Source organism: Mytilus edulis, chromosome 5 (assembly GCF_963676685.1).
Source record: "Mytilus edulis chromosome 5, xbMytEdul2.2, whole genome shotgun sequence".
In the NCBI taxonomy this organism is placed as follows: Eukaryota; Metazoa; Mollusca; class Bivalvia; order Mytilida; family Mytilidae; genus Mytilus; species Mytilus edulis.
The window spans coordinates 36,101,331-36,125,394 of record NC_092348.1 but is presented as its reverse complement, the minus strand read 5'-3'; the positions used below and the strand labels follow the sequence as shown (position 1 = coordinate 36,125,394).

Genomic DNA, 24,064 nt, shown 5'->3' with positions numbered 1-24,064 from the left:
CACCTAAAAAGAATTATATAGTATTGTGGAATTTTTAACTTGTGTTCAATTCATTGGTTACACCTTTTACTAGGATAACAATCCTGTCAAGTATGAGCTGGGTAAAATATTTCAGAAAAGAAGATGGAAATGTGAAAGTTTCCGTGCGTCAGGTGCAACAGCATACGAACAGCTAACGTGCCTCGTCAGGGTGGAAGCTAAAAAATCCACGAAAATTTGATTGAAAACCTTTATTCGTTCAGACAAAGTTATTGAGATTTTGTTGAGGATTTAACCATCTACGACAACTAGAATTTATTTTTAGAATTTACAGCTCTTCTATAAATATATGCAAAGCAAACCATTGATCAAATTGCTTACTATGATTTTTGTAAACGACAGGTAAGTAGTCTGTTTACTATATGTATATACTAGAATTTGTTTGGACAATAAACATTAACTTTAATTCCTGTCAGTTTGTAATTGTCCAATCGAATCCCAGTATGTATTGAAACCCCGCCTACCTATTGTTTGAAAACATCCAAGCAAACATAGCAAGCAAGTCAATCAAAGTTTTTGTGCATGCTTTTATAGAAGAGCTGTACTATATGATGCAAAGAAGCGTTTAAGTCTTTCGCCAAAAAATACTACCAATTTCTTTTTGTCTTATGTAAACTTCCGTACCATTTCCTTCCATTCATGATCATTAAATTGAACTGTAAAATATTGCTTGGTACCTCCTTTATAAGTCTTATGTAAACATAATTATGACAATAACTATATATTTTCTGAAAATTAGCATTTTTGTGTTACGCTTACAGAAACAGTTGAGAGGATCAACTTTTTAATGGTTTACATATGAACCCATAAGAAACAACATTGAAAAATCTCAACTGTTTTCTTTCATTTTATATGAGTGAAAACGTCAAAAATCATCATTTTCGTCTTTGTTTACATTTTTTCGTTGATCACCAGCACCAGTCAGGACCGAATCACCAGCACAAAACGTTCTCTCGCAGGACAACCATACCCACCGTGTTCTAGTCACACACAGACTGTAAAATGCTAGATGTAAACATTTACTTTATGTTTACTGTTTCCTTCTAAATTACTCAAAGATAAAATGTTGATAACTTGGTACTCTAGAAAGCGTTTTCGTCTACATAAGACTCAGCAATGACACTATAATCAGACAAAATGGATCACCACTCTCTTTGTACAAAAATACAACAGAATTGAAGACTAAATGTTTGAAAGAAACAAACTGTTATGGTTATTCCTTCCTGGTGATAGGAAATCCCTATAGTGTATAGTTCGTAAACAGATTTTTTTTATGAACATATCGATGATATTTAAAGTCAATATAAGCGTGCTGAATGCTAGAAAGGTTATAAACTCAGAGGAGATCCTTGTTGCAACGAAGAAACTAATGAAAATGGTCCTTTAATATTTTTTGATAAACAATATTCTATAATTGACAGTTGCTTATGTGAAGAGAAACATCTAAAGGTCTGGATAACCTTTGATAACATAAGGTAGTGGACATTCTGGTTGACTACAACATTTTCCCGCTGATGCTGGGTTCCAGTGACAAACGTCAGGAAGATCCCATTTGGGACATCTGAAATTGAATAAAAGTTGTTTATATATCTGTTAATATTTTGTGTTCTACTCATATATCTGAACAAATTACATTTGTTTTAAATATCAAGTTTTCTAAGTAAGAAATTATCTATTCTATTAAAATTGTTTTGCAGAGTTAAAGTGACACATAAAAGCTAAGTTTCTCTCTACAATTTCCAAAAGGTGATTAATCCTGAAGTTTCAGCATTCCATAGGGAACAACTTTTGTCTATTTTTTCTTTCTTATTGTTGAACACATATCTCCGAACTTGAGATAAAAGATACAACAAAGACATTTAAGTCTGTGTCATATATTGCCATACATGTACAAAAATGACAATCAGGGTCAGTTCGCGAGAGAGAGAAAATAGACGCCAAAATATTCGAGCCTAACTATTGCTAACTATTGCTAACTTTATGTGCAGCAACATTCAAGAAGTGCATGTATATGGAGTCTATCAATGATATTGGATACCTTATTCCAGAGCTTGCATTTTCTATAATGATTTCCTAGATAGAGGATTGTTTATAATATACAGTGAAGCTAAACTCTCAATAATTTCAATTCCAATTGATATCATCCCTTCACTGATTTAAACTGAGGATAGTAGAAGTGCTTTAGACCAACACAACTTTCAAATTACTGTCGACCCTGTTTTTAGCGACCACTTACGGGAGAGCAAAAAAGTGGTCTATAAAACAGGTGGTCTTATAATACAGCTCCAATTTATATGAAATGCAATACAGAGGGATCAAATTTTTGCTAAATAAAGTTGGTTTTTTTAAGCAGACATGACTGTTTCCATTTTTTTAAGCATATTGGTTATTAACAATTCTTTTCCTTAATGTTATAATCGGCTCTGTAGTCGTTTTTCCCTACTAGCATAATCATTGACAAAACTTTCTTAAATTATTAAGATACTAAAAATCTAACTCCCGCAGGCAAAGTTGATCTTATATTCTTGAGGTTCTTATTGCATATAACTTTTCACTAGCTCTATAAATATGGTTTAACTTTTAAATATTTGGCTTAAAGCATTCCTGGTTGTTAAAAATCAAGAATACCACAGAAAAATGAAGAAACAAAAGCAAGTGCTCTGGGTACTGTCTTCTGATTATAAAAAAGTTTTTGTTCAAGTTCCCCACAATTCTATCAAAGTCCAACAAAGTTGATTAAAAACTCTAGTCTGTATCGTTATGTTTACTGCTTAAAAGAATAACAAAGCTAGCCCATTTATAAGTGGAAAAATTGTTGCAGCATTGACAAAAAGTAATTCAAATAAAAGTATTATATTTACAAGGCACATCCAAGGCCAAAAGAATTAAGAAAAGACAATGTCCTCTAATAAAGCTATCCTTTCTTGAAGAGATAGAAAGATGAAATATCAAGCAATGTATAAGTTACAGACAACGAAGGCCAGGACAGCATAAGTTTATAAATATGAGCTTAACGATTAATGCATAAACATAAAACAAAAAATCTTTTTTGTATGCCCCACCTACGGTAGTAGAGGGGCATTGTGTTTTCTGGTCTGTGCGTCCTTCCGTCTGTCCGTACGTCCGTCCGTCTGTTCGTCCCATTTCATGTTAAAGTTTTTGGTCAAGGTAGTTTTTGAAGAAGCGAAAGTCCAATCAACTTGAAACTTAGTACACATGTTCCTTATGATATGATCTTTCTTTTTTAAAAACAAAATTAACCTTTTGACCGCATTTTCATGGTCCACTGAACATAGAAATTAAAAGTGTGAGTTTCAGGTTAAAGTTTTTGGTCAAGGTAGTTTTCGATGAAGCTAAAGTCCAATCAACTTGAAACTTAGTACAAATGTTCCCTTTTGGTTGATCTTTTTACTTTTTAAGGCCAAATTAGATTTTTTACCCAATTTCACAGTCCATTGAACATGGAAAATGATAATGCGAGTGGGGCATCCGTGTACTTTGGACACATTCTTGTTTTAAGCAAGGATCGATTTAACTACTGATATGTGGTATAGGAACTTATTTCCTTTTAAAATAAGTAACAAATACAACCAAACTGCCTTTACAACTAAGGAACAGTGGTGTCCCTTCATTTTTTGAATAACTGCTGTAATAATCTCAATTGAATTCAAAGAAATCATTATACTGTTATAATTACACCATGGATATAAAATTTACAGAAATATTTTGCTAAGATCGGTAGATATACTGCACATAATGTGATTACATTAAATTTTTCATTTCAATGAACATATTTGTAGCACAGACTTCTTTGTTATTAAAGATTTTTGTTGTACGTTCCAAAAGTAATCAGACAGGAGTTTAAAATGTTTATCTATCTTTTCAATGACTATAGTTATATGTTTCAAATAACTCAAAAAGAAGTAGGGGTCATTTATATATAATGCATGCCAAACAAATGGATTATCTTTAAATTTTTGAATGATGTAAACGAAATTCTAAAATTGTTTCTTTATAGATATTGGTGGGTGACAAGTTTTAAAGTGCCTTCTCTGGATACCATTTATGTTTCAATGGAACAGTCCTTATTTTGACATCTATAAAAAAAGACGAAAGTCCTGTTCCTTTGTCATTGTTTTAATTATGATCCGCAGTGGTTATAATCATAAGATCCTAATTCGAAATATAAGCTCATATAAGCCATATGGGGGTTTATTCGAGTTTACTTCTATTTCTTGGCAAATACTACTTACTTTTAACTATGATTCACAATGATTGTGGCCATTAAATCCTAATTTGAATTATTTACTGAAAAATAAAGGCCATGGGCCTTATCAAATTTACTCCTTTTTCTTATCAAATTTACTCCTTTTTCTTAGCAAACATTACTTACAGTTCTTTACATTGGTATTGACCAGCCTTGGCATCATTACAGATACAGCTAAACTGACAACCATCAGACCAGGTTTCATCCTGCTTATATTCCTTTCCACCATAATTACATATTGCTGAAAGTAAGGATGTTTAAACTGCAATGTAATAGATTATTTTTACAAATATCATACTGAACCAGTACAATATATACCTTAGGCTTATATACCTTATAAAGTACAGACAACAATTTTAGACAATTTTTCACTTGAATGATGTCACTGATAGATATATGAATATATTAACAAAAAATAAGAATTAGCCAGCAAATATCCTGAAATTTAATTTATTAAATTGATGTTTAGCTGCTACAATTATTGGGCATATATAGTTATATCTAACTTACCAAATTCTTCCTAGCGTGTTGTTTGGGACTTATAATCTGAAACGTTTCAAGGTTAGTAGTTCTCTTCGTGCAATCCAGATTTCTCCACTGGAATAAACTAGTTACCATGATTTAGCAAAAAGTGTGGGAAAGTTGGGTTAAACACTTTCAATCAAACAATTGACACATCGTTTAAAAATGAAAACTCACGTTTACCAACTCCAATCACGTAATGTGGATGACAGCATCGAGCAGATTTCCCTACAAGTTGCCAGTTTGGTGGAAGATTTGGATATATTGGACATCTACAATCAAAAGTTAATTTTATAATTTCATATTTGAAATTTATTCTTATTTTAATTCTTATTTTGCAACATAACAAATATACATAAGACTGTTTTGTTTTATTCACAAGCCACTATGTGTCAAATTAAAAATAAGTGAATATGCAATGAATATAATAAGTGCAACTCATGTTTTGATAATCTTTAAATGTGAATGGCTGATGAATATCTTCACAAACATGAACATATGAAAATGTATGAATATCTCAAACTTGACTAACTATTTACAAGGTTCACAACAAATGTTAAAGGCAAATATTTCTTCCCAAACTTAAATGAAATAAATTGGTGAATGAGTCACAAAATCAAATACATTTACATCTTCAAATGTAAAATCTGCCTTCTGTCAAATGGTTGGGAAACTGTGGTCCCTTACTTTGTAAATATTGCAGTCATACCTCAACTCTAAATAGCTAATCAAGTTTTCATGTAAAAAATACTTACAAAAAAACACAACTGTAGAGACCGTTGACACAGGTACAGTTCTTGTCACAGCCATTCGTCCAATGAGCATTATGTTGGTAAGAAACTCCATTAAATGTACAACCTTTAGCTGTAATACGTTCAAAAGATGTAGTTGTCAAAAATTCTATAAACGTTCTTAATTTTCAAGAATGCCATTTTAGACAAACCATTGATTTCTCCAGAGTATTTGCCAAACAATCAAATTCAAGTAGAACGTACAGCATTAGCTTTTGGTGAAGAAGTAACAGGATTCTTAAGAAATTTTTTTTATGTTCGATACTCTTTTTTTGACTTTTTGCCAGATATTTGGAATCTTTACTGTATACGTATAGGATCAAAAGATCTTTTGGCCACTTACCCTTTATTTTGTGTCATAATTTAGTTACATAATCAGAGTTACAAAAATCCATTTACGAAAATTCTACTATTTAGCTGAAAAACATGAAATCTCTAAAACCTACTCCATAGATTTTTCTAAAAAAAACAATATGTAGTTGACACATACATTTTTGTTTTACTGATGGAAAATAATCATATGGTCACCGACTTCATTGTTTTGTCTAACAACCAATGTGTTACCTTGTTAGTAGTGAACACCTTCAAAATGCAACGTTTTTCGGCCTGTATGCGATGACATTTCGATAATTTCGACGTTTAGTAGGTTAATTAAGGAACACAACTGTAAATGTTGTATACTGTAAAAACGAAGTCGGTGACCTTATTATTATCTTTATTTTGCATCATTACAACGCAAATTTATGAATCAACAACATATAGATTTTTAAGAAAACATATAGATTTTTAAGAAAACATATAGATTTTTAAGAAAAATAGATTTTTAAGAAAAATCTATAGGAAGTTTTTAATAGCTTTGATGATTTTAAGACAAACTTAAAAAGGTTTTTCGCCAATCAAGTGTGCCTTTTATTCAAACTTTCTCCCATTTTGAAAGAATTCAATCAGTTATATTTCAAATAATATATGAGATAAATGCGTTATTTTTCGATTTTCAGTTGTAGTTGAACGAGCCAAAGTTATGTGCAAAACTTTACTGAAATCTGTGACAAAACTCATTTATTGTAACATAAAAAAAAATATTATGTAATATGTATCTAAAAGACACATCATTTTCATTTGATTGCTATCTCAAAGACAACTGATTTATATGTAATTGTGATCTAAAAGACACATGATTTATATGTTAAGTGAACGATTCATTGTGTAATTGTTATAAAAAAAAAGTAAAATCACAAAAATACTGAACTCAGAGGATAATCAATTTGGAAAGTCCATAGTCACATGGCAAAATCAAAAAACAAAACGCATCAAAAACGAATGGACAAGAACTGTCATATTCCTGACTTGGTACAGGCATTTTCAAATGTAGAAAATGGTGGATTAAACCTGGTTCTATAGCGCTAACCCTCTCACTTTTATAAAAGAGACATGATATATATGATCTTATATGTTAATTGAAGGATTCGTTATGTAATTGATATCTAAAAGACACATGACTTATATGTTAAGTGAAGGATTCGTTATGTAATTATCTAAAAGACACATGATATATATTTTAAGTAAAGGATTCATTATGTAATTGTTATATAAAAGAGACATGATATATATGTTACACTCAGAAACGTGACCTTCCCCCCAAACGTGTCCGATTCCCCCAAACTTGTCAACATTGACGTCAATGAACTGCAAAACATGTCTAGTATAAACATCGCCAAAGCGTGTGATTTGTATAAACGCCCAAACGTGTCCATTTCCCAACAAACCCCACCAAACGAGCCCAAATCAAAAAATGTGTCCATATCAAGCGTTATTTGGTTATTGCTATTCCATTAATGTATACTAATTTTACCATTTCATTAAAAATATAGATAAGGTACTTTTTTAAACCAGCCGAAAAAAACTGGGTAAAAGTGGGGGCGTCATTTCGGCTATGTCGTATGTAAATTGTAAGCAAACATGTTTAGTTAAATTGTACAGTGAACGAATGAATGTGTCCCTTTCTCTGCACGTTAAAATTTGTATGTTCTCTCTAAATATTGTGAAATATCGGCAACTGGACGATCAACAGTCTAAAGTAAATTTATACAGTACAAATTTAAAAAAAAATAAAAGCTTGTAACCTATGTTCTCTCGCATGAAATACTTACAACTGGTAAATACGCAGTCATCAGTTTAAAGACAATTTAAACAGTTTATAACAGTAAAATCATTAAAGCATGTATGTTCTCTTAATATGCATGAAATACTTGCAACTGGAAATACGTTATCAACAGTCTAAAGTTAATTTATACAGCAAATGTAAAACTATTTCGCTCTAAATATGCATAGAGAACTTGCAACTTGACAATACGCTATCAGTAGTCTAAAAAGTGAATTTATACAGTACAAATTAAATTTGCAATTACGGTAACCACTAATAACTGGCGTTGATCACAAAACATTTATATAAATAAAAAGAATCTATAAAACCAATGAATGAAATATTTGACACTGGACGTTATGGCTCTTGATCGTGTGTCTTTAGTGATCTGGAAACCTTTAATTTATATATATAAAAAAAAACGGATAACCAGTTTATGATTTGATGAATTTTTGAAATAAACACAAATTCAGATGGAGAACTACAGTCAAACCTGATTAAACCGGACCCTGAATAAACCGGCTTCCTGTACATTCCTGCCGAAAATGAAAGTCCCATTTTTCTTATTGAAGTCTTTAAAAAATGTTAAAATACCCTTAGTAAACCGGACCCTGTGTATTCCGAATTCCGGTCTAATTATGAAGTCCCAATGCTCTTAATTACATTAATTATTACCTGTCAAAACCAGTTTGTCTAATTAATTTCACTGATCGATATGCAATCAAAACATAATTGTTTATACAATATGACTTTTCAGGATAATCAATTAGTCAGGTGTTAAACTGTGAAGTGAACTTACAATCATACAGTAGTGAGCTGTATTATTTATTGAAACATTATAAACGTGTCAATTAAACGACAAGACACACCGAATATATCTCGGATTTAACTTACGTTTTGTAACTTGGATAAACAAATTTAAATCGCAGCATAAGAAATTTACAACGTGATTTCGAAACCCTGGGTTCCCTGCTGTGAACCCCTAAACAAATGACCTTGATAATGAAAAACACCCGGATGACAACAATCAATGGGTATAGTACACTGTACGACAACGTTTCAAAAGTAATGAAATTACGTTTGATAATATTCTGGCTTTTTGATCGGCCATCCCAACATTTCTAATAAATGATCATGGAAGTAAATCGAAACTCTCGTCTCACAATCCTAACAACACGAGCATTAGGATGCAAATGTAAACAATGGAAAACGAAGTAAAAGTATTTTAATTTATCAGATATTCTTTAACATCAAAGAGAACTTTTATATGCAAACTATCGGACGTCATAAGTCATTAACTTCCGGTCGATACGGAAACCTGAATAAACCGACTGACTGTCCAAACCGGCCCTTTTTCATAGTCCCGTAGCCGGCCGGTTTATACAAGTTTTACTGTATTAACAAAAAGTTTTAACAAATGCTGCTTATCGCCCGCCAGGCAATATTCGGATAGATATAAAAAGCATCATCGGAGTTTATAAGTACAAAATAATTTACAAGGTCACCAATTAATTAAACTCTATAATTAGGTGCAGGTTCGCTCTAAATGAGTTTGAAATACTTGCAACTGAACAATAAGCAATTTCAGTCAAAAATTTATTTAACAATTACAGATTACATTTTGAATTATGATATTCATTAAAAACCTACATTTAATCAACTAAAGCTAATAAATGAAAACGTTGTCACCTGTGTCCCTATCATAAAATTGTAGTAAACATTATCAGCGATTTTATTTAGGAGATACATGTATTAACGCTAAAAGACATGAGACGTTCTGGCGTTAAATATTGGACACGTTTTGTCGAATAACATTTATCGGACACGTTTGGGGGTTATGAATTCGGACACATTTGGGGAATATTGTACATTTTGGACACGTTTAGGGAGAGAAGAAACGTTTGGGGGTATCGGACACGTTTGGGGGGAAGGACACGTTTGGGAGTGTTACATATATATAGAGAGAGAGCCTAGGTGGTCGTGTGGTCTAGCGGGACGGCTGCAGTGCAGGCGTATTAGTGTCACGATATCACAGTAGCATGGGTTCGAAATCTGGCGAGGGAAGAACCAAAAATTTGCGAAAGCAAATATACAGATCTAACATTGTTGGGTTGATGTTTAGACGAGGTGTATATATATATATATATATAAATGTCTAAGAATATAACTAAAACACACTAATTGATACAATAAAGTTCTATGTGATGTTAAATAGAAATACGCAATATTTCGCTAAACAAATTAGCTTCATCAGGCGTGTGCATCTCTCAAGGTGAAATCGGATGCATGACAGAAAAATATTTTTGTAGCTTAATCTATACAAGATTTGAGGGATGGGTGTAACATATTAATTCGGTCATAAAATATGTTTGTAGCTACAACTACATGAAGTTGGAATAAAAGTTTAACACATTTATAGATGTTCGATTAATTGTATGAATTTTTATAAATTAATTTGTATGATTTCAAGATAACTATGGTTTTGATTTGCTTTGAAATCTTTTTTCGTCTCTCTCATTGAGTCCATCAGGTTCAAGAGTTCGTAACTGGTGCATCCAAAATCTCTCTCTTTTTTGTCTTCCTTGTGTATCCCAATTTTGATTTTTCTCAATGATTTGAAATGTGATGTTTTCAAAATCATGTCCTGCTCTTAAAAGGTGTCTTGTAATTGGGCAGTTCCTTTCTTTTGTATAAAATGACCGATGGTTATTTAGTCGGATGTTAAATGGGGTTTCTGTTTCACCAACATATTGTAATTTGCAAGTTCCACACGTTAGAACATAAATGCAATTTTGAGTTTTGCAATTTGATGTTATAAATATGTTGTAATTTTTCTTTGTGACTGTGCTGATGAACTGGGTTTCTATATTGGTGACTTTGCAGCACTTACAATTGCCCCTTCCGCATTGTTTATAACCTCCGATTGTTGATAATTCCCGTTTAGATACTTTGGATGATACTAGAATATCTTTGAGGTTTTTTGGTCTGCGGTAAGCCATAACGGAAGGTGATGGAAAAATCTCGCTTAAGGAAGATAATTTTCAATAAGACGCCAGTGTTTGTGGACAATTGATGAAATATTTAACATCAAACGGGATTTTATTTGTCTATATTTTATATATATATATATATATGTTAAGTGAAGGATTCATTATGTAATTGTTATCTAAAAGAGACATGATATATATATTTAGTGAAATATTCATTATGTAATTGTTATCAAAAAGACACATGAGAGTTATGTTATGTGAAGGATTCATTATGTAATTGTTAACTAAAAGACACATGATATATATGTTAAGTGAAGGATTAATTATGTAATTGTTAACTAAAAGACACATGATAAATATGTGAAGTGAAGGATTCATTATGTAATTGTTAACTAAAAGACACATGATATATATGTTAAGTGAAGGATTCATTATGAAATGGTTAACTAAAAGACACATGATATATATGTTAAGTGAAGGATTCATTATGTCATTGTTTACTAAAAGACACATGATAAATATGTGATGTGAAGGATTCATTATGTAATTGTTTACTGAAAGACACATGATATATATGTGAAGTGAAGGATTCACTATGTAATTGTTATACAAAAGACACATGCTATATATGTTAAGTGAAGGATTCATTATGTCATTGTTTACAAAAAGACACATGCTATATATGTGAAGTGAAGGGTTCACTTTGTAATTGTTATACAAAAGACACATGCTATATATGTTAAGTGAAGGATTCATTTTGTAATTGTTATATAAAAGACACTTGATTTATATGTTAAGTAAATAATTCATCATGCTATTGTTATATAATCAATACATGATATATATGTTTAGTAAAGGATTCATAATGTAATTGTTATATAAAAAGAGACATGATTGATATGTTTGGTGAAGGATTCATTATTTAACTCAAAATGAAAGTGTACATATTTTTTTTTAATCTTAATGTTAAAGAAAGTTGATGACGCATAGGGAAAATGTCAAATGTGTTGTTAAATTTACAATTGAAAATTAACTTACGTGTTGGTGTTGTTCTTATATGTCCTGCAATAATAAACACAGAGAGATAATTTAATATTGTCTAAACTTGATATTAAAAGTAAATCAATCTCTTTGATTATCAATTCATATTATGAGTACTAAATGCATATTATTGACATTTGTTTATATAGTTTGTTATGTTCAAAACCAATTGACATGTTTCTCAATTAACTGCTTTTATACTCATTTATCAATTTTCCTTTATCTTTCTTTATTAATTTTACAATAACTATCCAATAGTTCATATTTTACACGTATGCATGTGAAGCTTGAATGTTGAGAACGAGAGTTAAATTTCATAACAAAAGAGATCGTAAATGTATATTAAAACATAAAAAGAGTTGAATTTTACGATCACATATAATAATACTTTAATAGCATATTAAATCTGGTATAACAATTTGAAGATAACATTTACATATAAATTGAATTAATGCGAGTATCGATTGGACCGAAAGAATGTAATGTTTAAAGGTTAATCTGATTAAAGAAAATTGATATAAAAACTAAAAATAGATATCTAGGTTTACTAATGATTTTTACTATAAACAATAAACATTGCTTAACAAAGATTTATAAAAATCATTTTGTTATACAGCTTTATTTAAACCTTACCAAAGAGGTAGTGTTTGTTATATAATGGTTTTTATGGAAATGCACGATAAGTGAGTGTTTAATTTACATATCCGTTATTGAACTTCGTTAGTCTGAATAAAAGTTACAGAATCCTAGATTGAAGTGTGAGTTTTGTTATTACTAAAAGCCTGAAGAAACCGGCTTTTACAAAATCTTTATCAAAAGGATAAAAAAAATGTTTAATCTCTCCTTCTTCTTTGTCGGCTGACCCAAATCAGGAACCGCTAGTCTTTGTAAACCTTTCAGAGTAAAGTGTAGCGTCCATTTCTTTAGACTTTTGCAAACTATTGTTCAGAGACTAGTTCATTATAGCATCCGTGTACGGGAGTTTTTTCGCTGCGTTAGAGAAAGATAAAGAGTATGCTTATTGTCTTAATTGAGTCACGAGTGTTATGTTATGTTTAACACATTCACTGTTTCCATTCTCAATTATATTATTTAGATTTTATGCTTTTTTGGCATCTGTTAATCATGTTTATATAAACTATATATTGAATTATAAGATTTTGTATGATTGCCAAGAGAAATTTAGAGCATTCCTTTGTTTTGGTATGACCATTGTGCATCAAAATGATTGAAATTGGTTAAGGCAGTGGTTTTCTTTGATTTTTCTAACAACAAGGAAGAACTGACAGACATGTTTCTGGAATTTATATCTTATTAGATAAACTTAAGTCAAGTTTTTACTGTTAAATTCCATTTCTAATCTACCATAAATCATCACAAACTCACATACAGAATTAATTTGGACTAACAGACAAAACGCTATATTTATAATATAATTAATTCAAGGACAAAATCATGCTTTTATTAGTTTTCATATTTTTCATCAACAAAACCAATAGTTTAACAATATATAAAAACCGGACTCTGTCCAAATTAAAAAAAAACAAGGAAAAGGGATATTCCTTTAAATATATGTCCAAAATGTAGCTACATTCTCGTCCACTTTTCACTAAACGTAACCTCTCGAATTAGATTTATCACAGTGTTTGTACTAACATAAGCAGCTTGGCGGCGCCACATGTCAAACAGTATCTACGTATCCTTCCGGAGCATATAAGATCAATCCAAGCTTTGACCGGGTTCGTGTTTTTCAGTTTTTGGGTTCTTTGTTGTGTTTTTCAATTTTTGGGTTCTTTGTTGTGTTTTTCAGTTTTTGGGTTCTTTGTTGTGTTTTGTGTACTGTTGATTGTTTTCTTCTTCCTTATTCATTACGTTGTCAGTTTATTTTTAACTTATGGGTTTGTATACTAGTATCCCTTTGTTATAGACATGCTGACTGACAGATAGACAAGCTGTTTGGTTACATAACTAGTAAAGGGTAACACCGATTAGTAAGAAAGACCCTTAGTATATATAATGACTACCTGGACACAGGTGACATGTCTTTTGGCAATTGCCTCTTGCCCAAATGTAGTTAGCATCATTTGAACAGATAATGTCTTTCTGGGAGCGACATATTTCTGGATGTTTGTCATGGCATCCCTTTTGAGTGGTTGTAAATAATGAATTACCTGCAAATTAATTAATTAGAATGTTTTAACAGTTATTTTCAAAGTCATGAAAATGAATTATTATACTTTTGAGATGAGATGTTATGTATATATTTAAGAATACTGTTAATTTGCAAGCACAAAATTCATTTTCTGAAAATTTTCTCCTGCCCATTATTTGTATGCAGCATGTGCACCGATAATCTGTTTCTGGGAGCTACATATATTTGGTCTTTTGTCATGACATCCTTTTTGAACGGGTGTAAATAATGTTCTTAACAGTTATTTCAAAGTCATGAAAATAAATAATTATACTTTGAGATGAGATGTTATGTATTTATAAAAGAATTAATATTAATTTGCCAAATTTAAGTTCTGAAATATGTCCGTTGTCCATTTTGTGTATGCAGCATATGTATAGAACTTCTTTCTGTGCGCTACATATTTCTCGTTCTTTGTCATGACATTTTTTTTTAATAGTTGGAAATAATGTATAACATTTAAATAAATAACAATGTGTTTTGCAGTTCATTTCAAATTGATGAAAACAAATAAAACTTCTTTCGACATGATCATGATGATATGGTATATATACATTATAGGAATAATAATAATTTGCAAGCGCAAAAATCAAGTTCTGACATTGTTCGGCTTAATTCAAGACCATGCAATACGTCGCAAATGCTATCAGCTCAGCATATCCCCTTCGTAACGTAATGTATTGGCAATCAGGAAAAGGGTGTCCGACAGATTTGAAAACAACAGGCACAATACAACTGTTCAGTGCTAACTAAATATTCTAGACCCTTGTTCCGTATGCAGAAATAAAATATTCAGGGTATCAGTTATATTGTGTGACAGACAAAACTGTGCTCACAAATAAACACCATCATTGTTGTATGTACTGACAGAATGATAAACAGAATGAATAAATGAGGTGATTCGAATAATACCTTTACTGCTTGAGAAGGTTTTTGTTTTAAATATATAAAAATCCCTGTATATTTATAGGTTTTGCAATGAAAATATTTAAGAAATTGTATACGAAATATAATTGACGTTAATATTTCATATATCTCACATAATGCTCAATGAATAAAGATAAACTACTAACTATTTTCTAAAAACTAAAAGTGCATGTTCAAATTGAATAATGAGATAATTGAAAGATAAGCAGCCTTTGATATCCTATAATTATTATGCTCACTAAAGTGTTTTTTTGTCTTAAGTTTGTCTCTTGCTTTAAAATATATAAGTGTGGACACAAATCAGTGTGGATAGTATCCAGTAATCTGAGAGTAAAACCTCAAAAATGATAATTCCAGATTCAGATATTTATAGATCGTAATTTACTGAACAATTTAACTGCTTTATACTGTCTCCCTTTTGATATCGATATTTGAAATAAATAACCAAAAAAAGCTAAACTTTTTTTTTATCAAAACTGCATTTTACCCTGATGTTCTATTTAAGCCACAATGGTTATGTTTCTTGACGTACAAGAAATGTTTACAGTTTCTCTTAATCTACTCAAAGATAATAACAAAAACTGCAAACTGTCCTTAACTTCATCAGTTCAAGGACAATAACCTAAAAATATGTTATCGAGCTTGACTGAATATTTCAGGACAGACATGTCTTGCCCTAAAAAACACTTAAACATTTGCAGACTTGCTCAAATACATGTTGTACCTTGGTTTTAGATATATTAGCCACTTTTAACTCCTACGTTCTATCTTAGCCATAGCGGCCTTCTCATTAAGAAACATGATATAAAGGACAAATTGTATACGATATACCCTAAGGATCATTCGGAGAACATAGTCAGCACCTCAGGAATAGACTACCTTAGCTGTATTTGGAAAAACTTTTAGGAACTTTTGTACCTCTATGCTCTTCAACTTTGGCCTTTTTAACATCTTTTTATTGGAGCGTCGCTATTGAGCCTTTGTTGCCGAAACGCACGTCTGGCGTAAATACGAAATTTCAATCCTGGTATCTATGATGATTTTATTTAGCTGGCATTACTTTAGTAGTTTTAGAAGAGAAGATTTTTTTTTAAAGGAAACAGAAATGATGAACAAATTGTGTAAAATTGTTTTTAATGGACAACATCTTAGCCGATTTACAGTTTATTTTTATCTACGATAATATTCGAGATAATAACCAAAAACTGCAAAATTCATTAAAATGATCAATTTAAGGTCAATAACCCAAAAATCTGATGTCTTATTCATCGGTAGTTTTTGACCTAATGAAAACTTAAACATGTGTTCGAATTGCTCTTACATGCAATGCTTCAGTCTTAGAGATATAAGCCAAAACTGCAGTTTATACCGCTGTCCTTTTTTCCATGGCGGTCATGTTATTTGACAAAACATACAATTAAGCTCACAAGTTATACTAACGACCATAACGACGTTAAGCCTAAGTTTGTTTGAAATTTGTTCAGTAGTTTCAGAGTAGAAGATCTTTGAAATAGTTAACACTGGTCGGACTACTACGGTCGCCAAGCGATGGCAAAACTTCACATTTCCTTTAAGGAAAAGTGAGCTAAAAGTAGCAAAAGGCAGTCCTCAGAAGAGTTCTAGTAAGAACAATAATATACCAACATTATAACAGAGAAATGACTGCAATACAACAATTTTTCGCTTACTTTCGAGGGGAGACAAACGTGAAAAAGTTACCAGACCCTTCATATATTGGTCCCAAAAAACTCTCTGTTTGGATAATACATCACTTTAAAACCAACTGAACTATTGGTGATGGTTCCAAGAATATACATCAAATGTACATCAAAACATCAAAAACAAATAAATATTCAAACAATCGTGTAGATAGCATTTAAATATGTTTAACCATGACTAAACTAAAATCCTTCAAGGTTCTCTAGTAAGATGACAAAATGATATCGACAAATGGACATATCATATATATATATGAGTTCAAATATCAATCTCACCCAATCCATCCCTTTTGTTATTCCCTTACGTTTTTACTTACATAATGCAGAGCTATTAGGGAAATTATCAAGAGCCCAAGAATAAAATAATCCTGATCATGCTTCGTCTCCAAAGGCACTACAGTTCTCGACTTTGTCAACACACAAAGGTTCTGTGAAACAATTGTGTGTAAACGTAGGGACAGAGATGTAAGATTCACATTATCAAAATGTTTTAATCAGAGTCTAAGGGTTTACAATGGTGTAGATATCAATAAAAGGTGTTGGAACAAAGCATTTCAATTCTATTCGGTTTTTTTTACATACAATATAAACCACAACCCAAACCAACCCTTTTGTAATTCCATAACGTTTTTACTTACACAATCCACAGCGTCTTGGACAATTTTCAAGAGCCCATGTATGAAATATTCCTAAACATGCATCGTTTGGAAAGTCCCCACATGTATTTAATTTGTCAAAACACGATGGTTCTGTGATATTATTTGTTGTTGTCGTTGTAACAGAACTGTTATCTGTAACATAAAAAAAATCAAGCTTCACATTATATAAATGCTATAATCAGAGTCTAAGGGTGAAAATTGTGGGTGGTTATGGTCTTAAATATTGTTATAGAACATTAAACTGAACATTCATTTTCAAACGAGGAGATGTGATATGATTGACAATGAGACAACTATCTACAATATTTAAAATAAAGTGGAGGTAAGTTAGTAGAAGCGACCATACGGGCTTCTCTAGTGCAAAAAATATAGAGAGATATAAAACAACCCAGCATGAAAGTAATTAACCGATCTAAACCAGAAAACTTCTTATTTACCACAAAATAATTTATGAAGTAAAATATGACAGACACGAACCAACGACAACTACTGCAATACAGGTTCTTGAATTATACTGATATATAAAGACAAACAAAAGAACCACACGACTGTTGTAAAAATATCTACTAGAAACCACCAAGGGATTAAAATTAAATTTAAATGTATTAAATGGTACATATTCTAAACATTAAGAATATATAAAAATGAGTTCACGCAATTGTAGGACTTATAACAGAACTTCAGTAAAATTTGAAATGAGTATTTTTTACTTTTTTGTAATATAGTTTTAACTTATCACTAAGTAGTAAAGTCAACATATCTTTGTTATGGTATATATAAATAGCATCAGAAGGGCTATGCACATTTATTGCCAAAATTAATAAGTAGGAATATATTTATTAAGGTTATTGGTCACATGACGTTGTAACGGTCAAGTGATTGTTTACTATAAACACGTGTGTGTGTTTATATCTAGCACATGGTGTGTGTTTACGTTCAATTTGATTGGATGGCATATACTTGTAGTGCCGGTTTTACGGGTATATGCCCTCATGATTTTCGTGAAAAGCATGATTAAGTATTACTTAAGGGTTTAGTTAATGAAAACTAATAAAGTTATTCGAAGTTTGCCTATAGTTCAAAGTAGCAGCATTCGTTATTATGGTATGTTTGACACCGAGAAACTTCATTCATCACCTGATGGTAGTTCTGCACATCTTACTGGTAATAAAGACCTGGTGGATACATTCTCGCCGTTGGCAATGAGACTTTTAAATTTGCAACCAAACTCAAGCCGGAAGTTTCAGTTAAGCGCATTCGTTCTGCAGAATGCCGTGCCATTATGAGTATCCAGGAAAAGAAAAGACCTCATCCTTATAGAACCGCTGCAGCTACTGTTTCTGCTTCTCCTGCTGCAATGCCAAATCAACATTACGTTAGAAAAACAACCAACAGCCGTCCTTTCGGACCAGCAGACGAAGGGAATCCTCATCTCACGACATCAGTTTCAACTGCAACCAGCTTGGTCACTGGCGAACTCAGTGCCCCCTTTTCAGTTCAAAATCAGCTGTCCCAGGGACATCAAGGCAACGTAGTTAATGATAAGTATAGTTATACTACTCTTTTAGATGAAAGCAATCTTTACGGACAGTTTGAACTGTTTCTGTCACATGCAAAATATTTTGACAATATTGATATTTCATCTGTTGCAAAAGGGGTAAAATATAGCTTACGCAAGCATATACAATTTTGGAAACATATAGGTGCAAATGAATTTGTTATAAATACTATCAAACATGGTTACGTTATTCCTTTTTTGCAGACTCCTACATCTATGTCATTTAAGAATAACAAATCTGCTTATGTCCATTCTAAATTTGTAAACGAAGCAATTTCAGATTTACTTGATATCGGATGTGTTATTGAAACTCCATTTCAACCATTTGTTGTAAACCCGCTTAGTGTTGCAGTTCAAAGTTCGGGCTAAAAACGTCTGATTTTGGATCTAAGTGAATTGAATGTTTTTATTAAAAAAGAAAGAATAAAATTTGAAGACTGGAAAGTGGCTTTAAACTATTTCACAAAAGATTGCTATCAATTTAAGTTTGATCTGAAGTCTGGTTATTTTCATTATGACGTATGTACTAAACAACAAACATATTTAGGATTTTGCTGGAACAATAAATTTTACTGTTTTACAGTGTTAGCCTTTGGTCTATCATCTGCTCCATATCTATTCACTAAATGTGTACGTCCAATCGTAAAATATTGGCGAGAAAATGGCGTAGATATTGTACTTTACTTAGATGATGGACTTGGAATGGGTAAAAATAAACAAGAAACTTCCGAATGTTCATCTTTTGTGAAAGCGTCTTTGTTAGAAGCAGGGTTTTTAATTAACATGGACAAATCTATTTTTGAACCAGTCCAATGTTTAGAGTGGTTGGGTTTAGTTTGGAATTCGTCTGAATTTTCAATTAGTATATCAGATAGACGGATTAAAAATACCCTAACATCATTGGTTGATGTTTTGAATAACTTTCCTAATTTCACAGCACGTAAATTGGCTCAGGTAACGGGAAAGGTAATTTCTATGTGTCCATTCATGGGTAACGTAACTAGTTTAATGACCCGTTACTTACACTGGGCTATTGAAAACAGAGTAAAGTGGGATTTAAAGTTAATATTGGAATGTTCTGATTGTGTATTCAATGAGCTCACATTTTGGCTTAATTACATTCAAAGATTGAACAGAAAACATTTAGCAGGTTATTATTTTCCTCACGTGGTTGTATATTCTGATGCTAGTAATGTAGCTGCTGGTGCTTACTCGATAGATATCGACTCTAATATTTTTCATCAGATGTGGACTTTACAAGAGTCCTTACAGAGTTCTACATGGAGAGAACTTCAAGCTATTTTGTTGGCTTTGATGTCGTTTAAAAATCGTTTAAGAAATAAATGTGTTAAATGGCATACAGATAATAATAACTGTGTTTTCATTGTTCAGAAAGGAAGTACAAAAGTACATTTACAAGAGATAGCTATTAATATTTTTAAGTTGTGTTCTGAATTGAATATAACGTTAGATGTTGTTTGGATCCCGAGATCTGAAAATACTAAAGCTGATTATATTTCAAAAATGATTGATATAGAAGACTGGGGAACAAGCACAGATTTTTTTAGATTTGTAGATGATATTTGGGGTCCGCATACTGTGGACAGGTTTGCGAGTAATTTAAATAAAAAATTACCAAGGTTTAATTCTAAATTCTGGAATCCAGGTGTTGAAGCAGTTGATGCGTTGACGAAAATTGGAATAATGAAGTTAATTGGATTGTTCCTCCAATTTCTGTTGTTTGTAGAGCAATTAGACATTTGATTTTATGCAAAGCTAGAGGCACTTTGATAGTTCCAAAGTGGCCTTCCTCGTCATTTTGGACAATGATTTTTAAGAGGTTCGCATTTGCAACCATATGTAATTGATGTTTTAGAGTTTCAACCAAATCAGAACATTTTTATTCATGGTATGAATAATAAGTCCTTGTTGGGATCTTCTGAATTCGTTTCTAGTGTTTTAGCTATAAGATTGAACGCTGAGTTCACGTAAGAATTTACGACATGGCTGTTGAGCAAGGTCGCATAGTAAAGACAAGGCCAATATAGTGGCAAGGTCTTATGTTGATGACAAGGCCAAATTTAATAGGCAAGGTCTCTCTGACATGGCCAGTGTAGAAAATAAATCTGGCAAGGTCATTTAAATATATTGTTAGCTAGTAGTAAAGTATAGTAGATTATATTTCTATTTCATATGCATTTTCAGATATTTTTTCATGTGGAGTATGGAAATCCTTGCCTAAGCCAGTCGACCAAGATTTGCCATCTTTATCTTATTGCCTACCTGAGTGTCTGTGTTCGAAGGTCGAGAACACCGAAAGAAAATAATCATATGCATTTAACAATTTCTGTAAGTGATGAATTAACTATTATTATGTTAAACCTTTACAAGCTTCAGATTTTTATGTTGCATTGTACTTAATGCACCTACCAAAGACATTTAATTCATATGCTAAGGTTGAAGAAGCATACTATTCCATAAGCTGGGCTCATAAACTGGCTGGCTATCCCAATCCGTGTTATTCACAGTTGTGTATATCGGTTAAAGAAGGAGCTCACACAGACATTGTACATGTTATTGTAAATATAAAAGAATCATTTACGCCAGATATTTTAAGGAAAATTGTTATTAAATATGGTCAAGAATGTAACAATCGTATAGAAATTAGAATTTGTTGCATGTGTCTTATTAGCTATGCAGGGTTTCTTAGATTTTCTGAAATTGTAAAATTTTAAAAAGATCTGTTTTAAAAATTTCTGATACACATGTATCTTTGCTCATGCAGAAAAGCAAAACCGATCATTATAGAGAAGGCACACAGGTTTTAATTGCTAGAACAGATACACAAACATGTCCTGTTAGTATGTTGGAGAAATGTTGTTTATTATCCAATATTGACACATCATCTTCAAATGATATATTTAGATCCATGTATTGATGTAAAAAATCTAAGTCTTATAACCTGAGACTGACTCGGTGAGGGGTCTTAAACCTTTATCATATACTAGAGTAAGAGAAATTATATTATCAGCTCTTGAATCTATCGGTTTAGATGAGTTCGAATTTGGATTACATAGCTTGAGATCAGGTGGAGCTACTTTAGCTGCATCAGCTGGCATTCATGATAGATTATTTAAGAAGCATGGTAGATGGGCTTCAGATAAAGCAAAGGATAGTTATGTTAGAGAAATTTTTAAAGAAAAACTGACAGTGTCTAAAAGTTTGGGAATATAATTTTTATAAATATACTATATATATGTATTATTCTCTGTTCAGATCTACTTTGCTTTCTTTGTCTTTCGAAAGGCTGCTACAGCTGTAGGCACATTTATCCTATATATGTGTTGTTTTATTTATTAAATAATTTATATTCGTTTGAGCTGGCGAATTAGAATATAAATATATTTATTAAAGTTATTGGTCACATGACGTTGTAACGGTCAAGTGATTGTTTACTATAAACACGTGTGTGTGTTTATATCTAGCACATGGTGTGTGTTTACGTTCAATTTGATTGGATGGCATATACTTGTAGTGCCGGTTTTACGGGTATATGCCCTCATGATTTTCGTGAAAAGCATGATTAAGTATTACTTAAGGGTTTAGTTTGAGAAAATAAAGTTATTCGAAGTTTGCCTATAGTTCAAAGTAGCAGCATTCGTTATTATGTTTACCCACCCACCCACCCTTTTATGAGATGGTTATCGTTAATGGGAGTATATGCATCATATATTACATTATATTAATATGAATTTTTCCTCTTTTGTAGATAGTTTTTGATTGTGTAACTGTATATTACTGTGCTATTGTATGATTGGATTGGTAGTGTGCCTGAATTATAGTGAAGGACTTTAGTTTGAGAATTATATTGAATGTAAAGTTAATATTAAAGGCTGCTACAGCTGTAGGCATACTTATCCTATATATGTGTTGTTTTATTTATTAAATAATTTATATTCGTTTGAGCTGGCGAATTAGAATATAATACATAATTTCTTTGTAAAGGTTAAAATAGGAAATGAAGACGATTTTTATTGTAATCTTGGTATAAATAGAGACTATTTGGTCACAATATTTTCAAAAATAGTCTTGGCTATCTAAAGTGTTAACTTTGTGCAGGTATTTTACTATTTCCTTAAAAGTGTACACTCACAATTATAATTAATCAGATTAAAATACTGAATAGAGTTTGTTGACTGCATGCGTTTTTGAACAGGTATAGAGAAATTATAAAAACTATTCATCTGGCCATTGAATGTATAAAAAAAAGGACAAAACCCACTAACATGACTAATATGAATAATAAAATAAGGAAAATTATTATTGAGGTAAATAACATGTATTTTAATATACTAGCGACATATTTTTATTTTAACAATTTGTTTAAAATAAAGCGATTTTAAGCAATACTTAATTTGAACATGTTATTTCTTGTATGTTTTCATTTTACAATGTATAGCAAGTACAATATTTTTATACATGTTACAAAATGTACAAAATCGCAACTTGAACACGACAGATAAAACAATAAGTGTGTCATGACAATTTAGGTTTACCAATGTAAATGATTTATCAAGAAGTTTCAAAGTTAAATATATTATACAATGAAATAGATAAACTATTTATATCGAAGAACAAAAATCGAACTTTTATTTACAATAATTACCTTGTGGGATTGACATTAGAGCAACTGTTGTATAAACTGCTGCAATCGAAAGTGTCACCGTCAGGAAGAGACCGACGGTGCAAATTATCCAAGCCTTAGTGATGTGCATCCTTTGCTTTATAAAAATGAAATACTGGTTAGCCTAAATATACCAGTGCCTTTGATACTCTTGCCCACGTAAATGATTCCATTCGACAAAGTTATAATTTCTGGGTTATAGTGTAGACGATATGAAAAGAGAGGTCAGAAATTTAAATACGGTACTATAGATCTAGAATGATTAAAAACTGTATACATGTGATTGACCATCCAAATAAATCTATTGAACCCGGAAACGTAGGACAGAAGATACGTAAGTTATCTGGTCTTACGTAACGGAATTATTCTAACTTTGGCAATAAGAACACATAACATAAATTACGAAATAATTAAATACAATTTGTTATATTACTGCTGCTTGAAATATTTCAGAATGTAATATATATATATATGCGTTTTGTTTAAATATACCTTTTCACATTTTTGGTCTTTTGGAAAATGTTGTTTGTGCTG

General features: G+C 31.4%; 1 protein-coding gene and 1 pseudogene across 1 annotated transcript; one reads left to right on the top strand and one right to left on the bottom strand.

Moving 5' to 3' along the window:
- Window positions 1-1,406: 1,406 nt before the first annotated feature.
- On the bottom strand, window positions 1,407-23,751 carry LOC139523558 (protein kinase C-binding protein NELL2-like). Its single transcript, XM_071317677.1, has 8 exons — window positions 23,513-23,751; window positions 17,268-17,420; window positions 13,818-13,964; window positions 11,791-11,814; window positions 5,584-5,692; window positions 5,006-5,100; window positions 4,433-4,547; window positions 1,407-1,600 (listed from the first exon to the last, which is right to left on the bottom strand). Exons 1-8 carry the CDS (start codon window positions 23,619-23,621, stop codon window positions 1,483-1,485), a joined length of 870 nt encoding a protein of 289 aa, XP_071173778.1. The 5' UTR covers window positions 23,622-23,751; the 3' UTR covers window positions 1,407-1,482.
- LOC139523562 (uncharacterized) lies at window positions 21,525-22,835 on the top strand (annotated as a pseudogene).
- Window positions 23,752-24,064: the final 313 nt, after the last annotated feature.

What these genes read in the sequence shown, in the direction of transcription:
- LOC139523558 (XM_071317677.1), bottom strand. Translation starts at nt 23,621, where the DNA reads ATGCACATCACTAAGGCTTGGATAATTTGCACCGTCGGTCTCTTCCTG. An exon ending in GACATGTCACCTGTGTCCAG is followed by an intron (nt 11,815 to 13,817) that starts GTAGTCATTATA and finishes TTATTATTGCAG; the next exon opens with GACATATAAGAACAACACCA. An exon ending in CTCTACAGTTGTGTTTTTTT is followed by an intron (nt 5,101 to 5,583) that starts GTAAGTATTTTT and finishes TTTTGATTGTAG; the next exon opens with ATGTCCAATATATCCAAATC.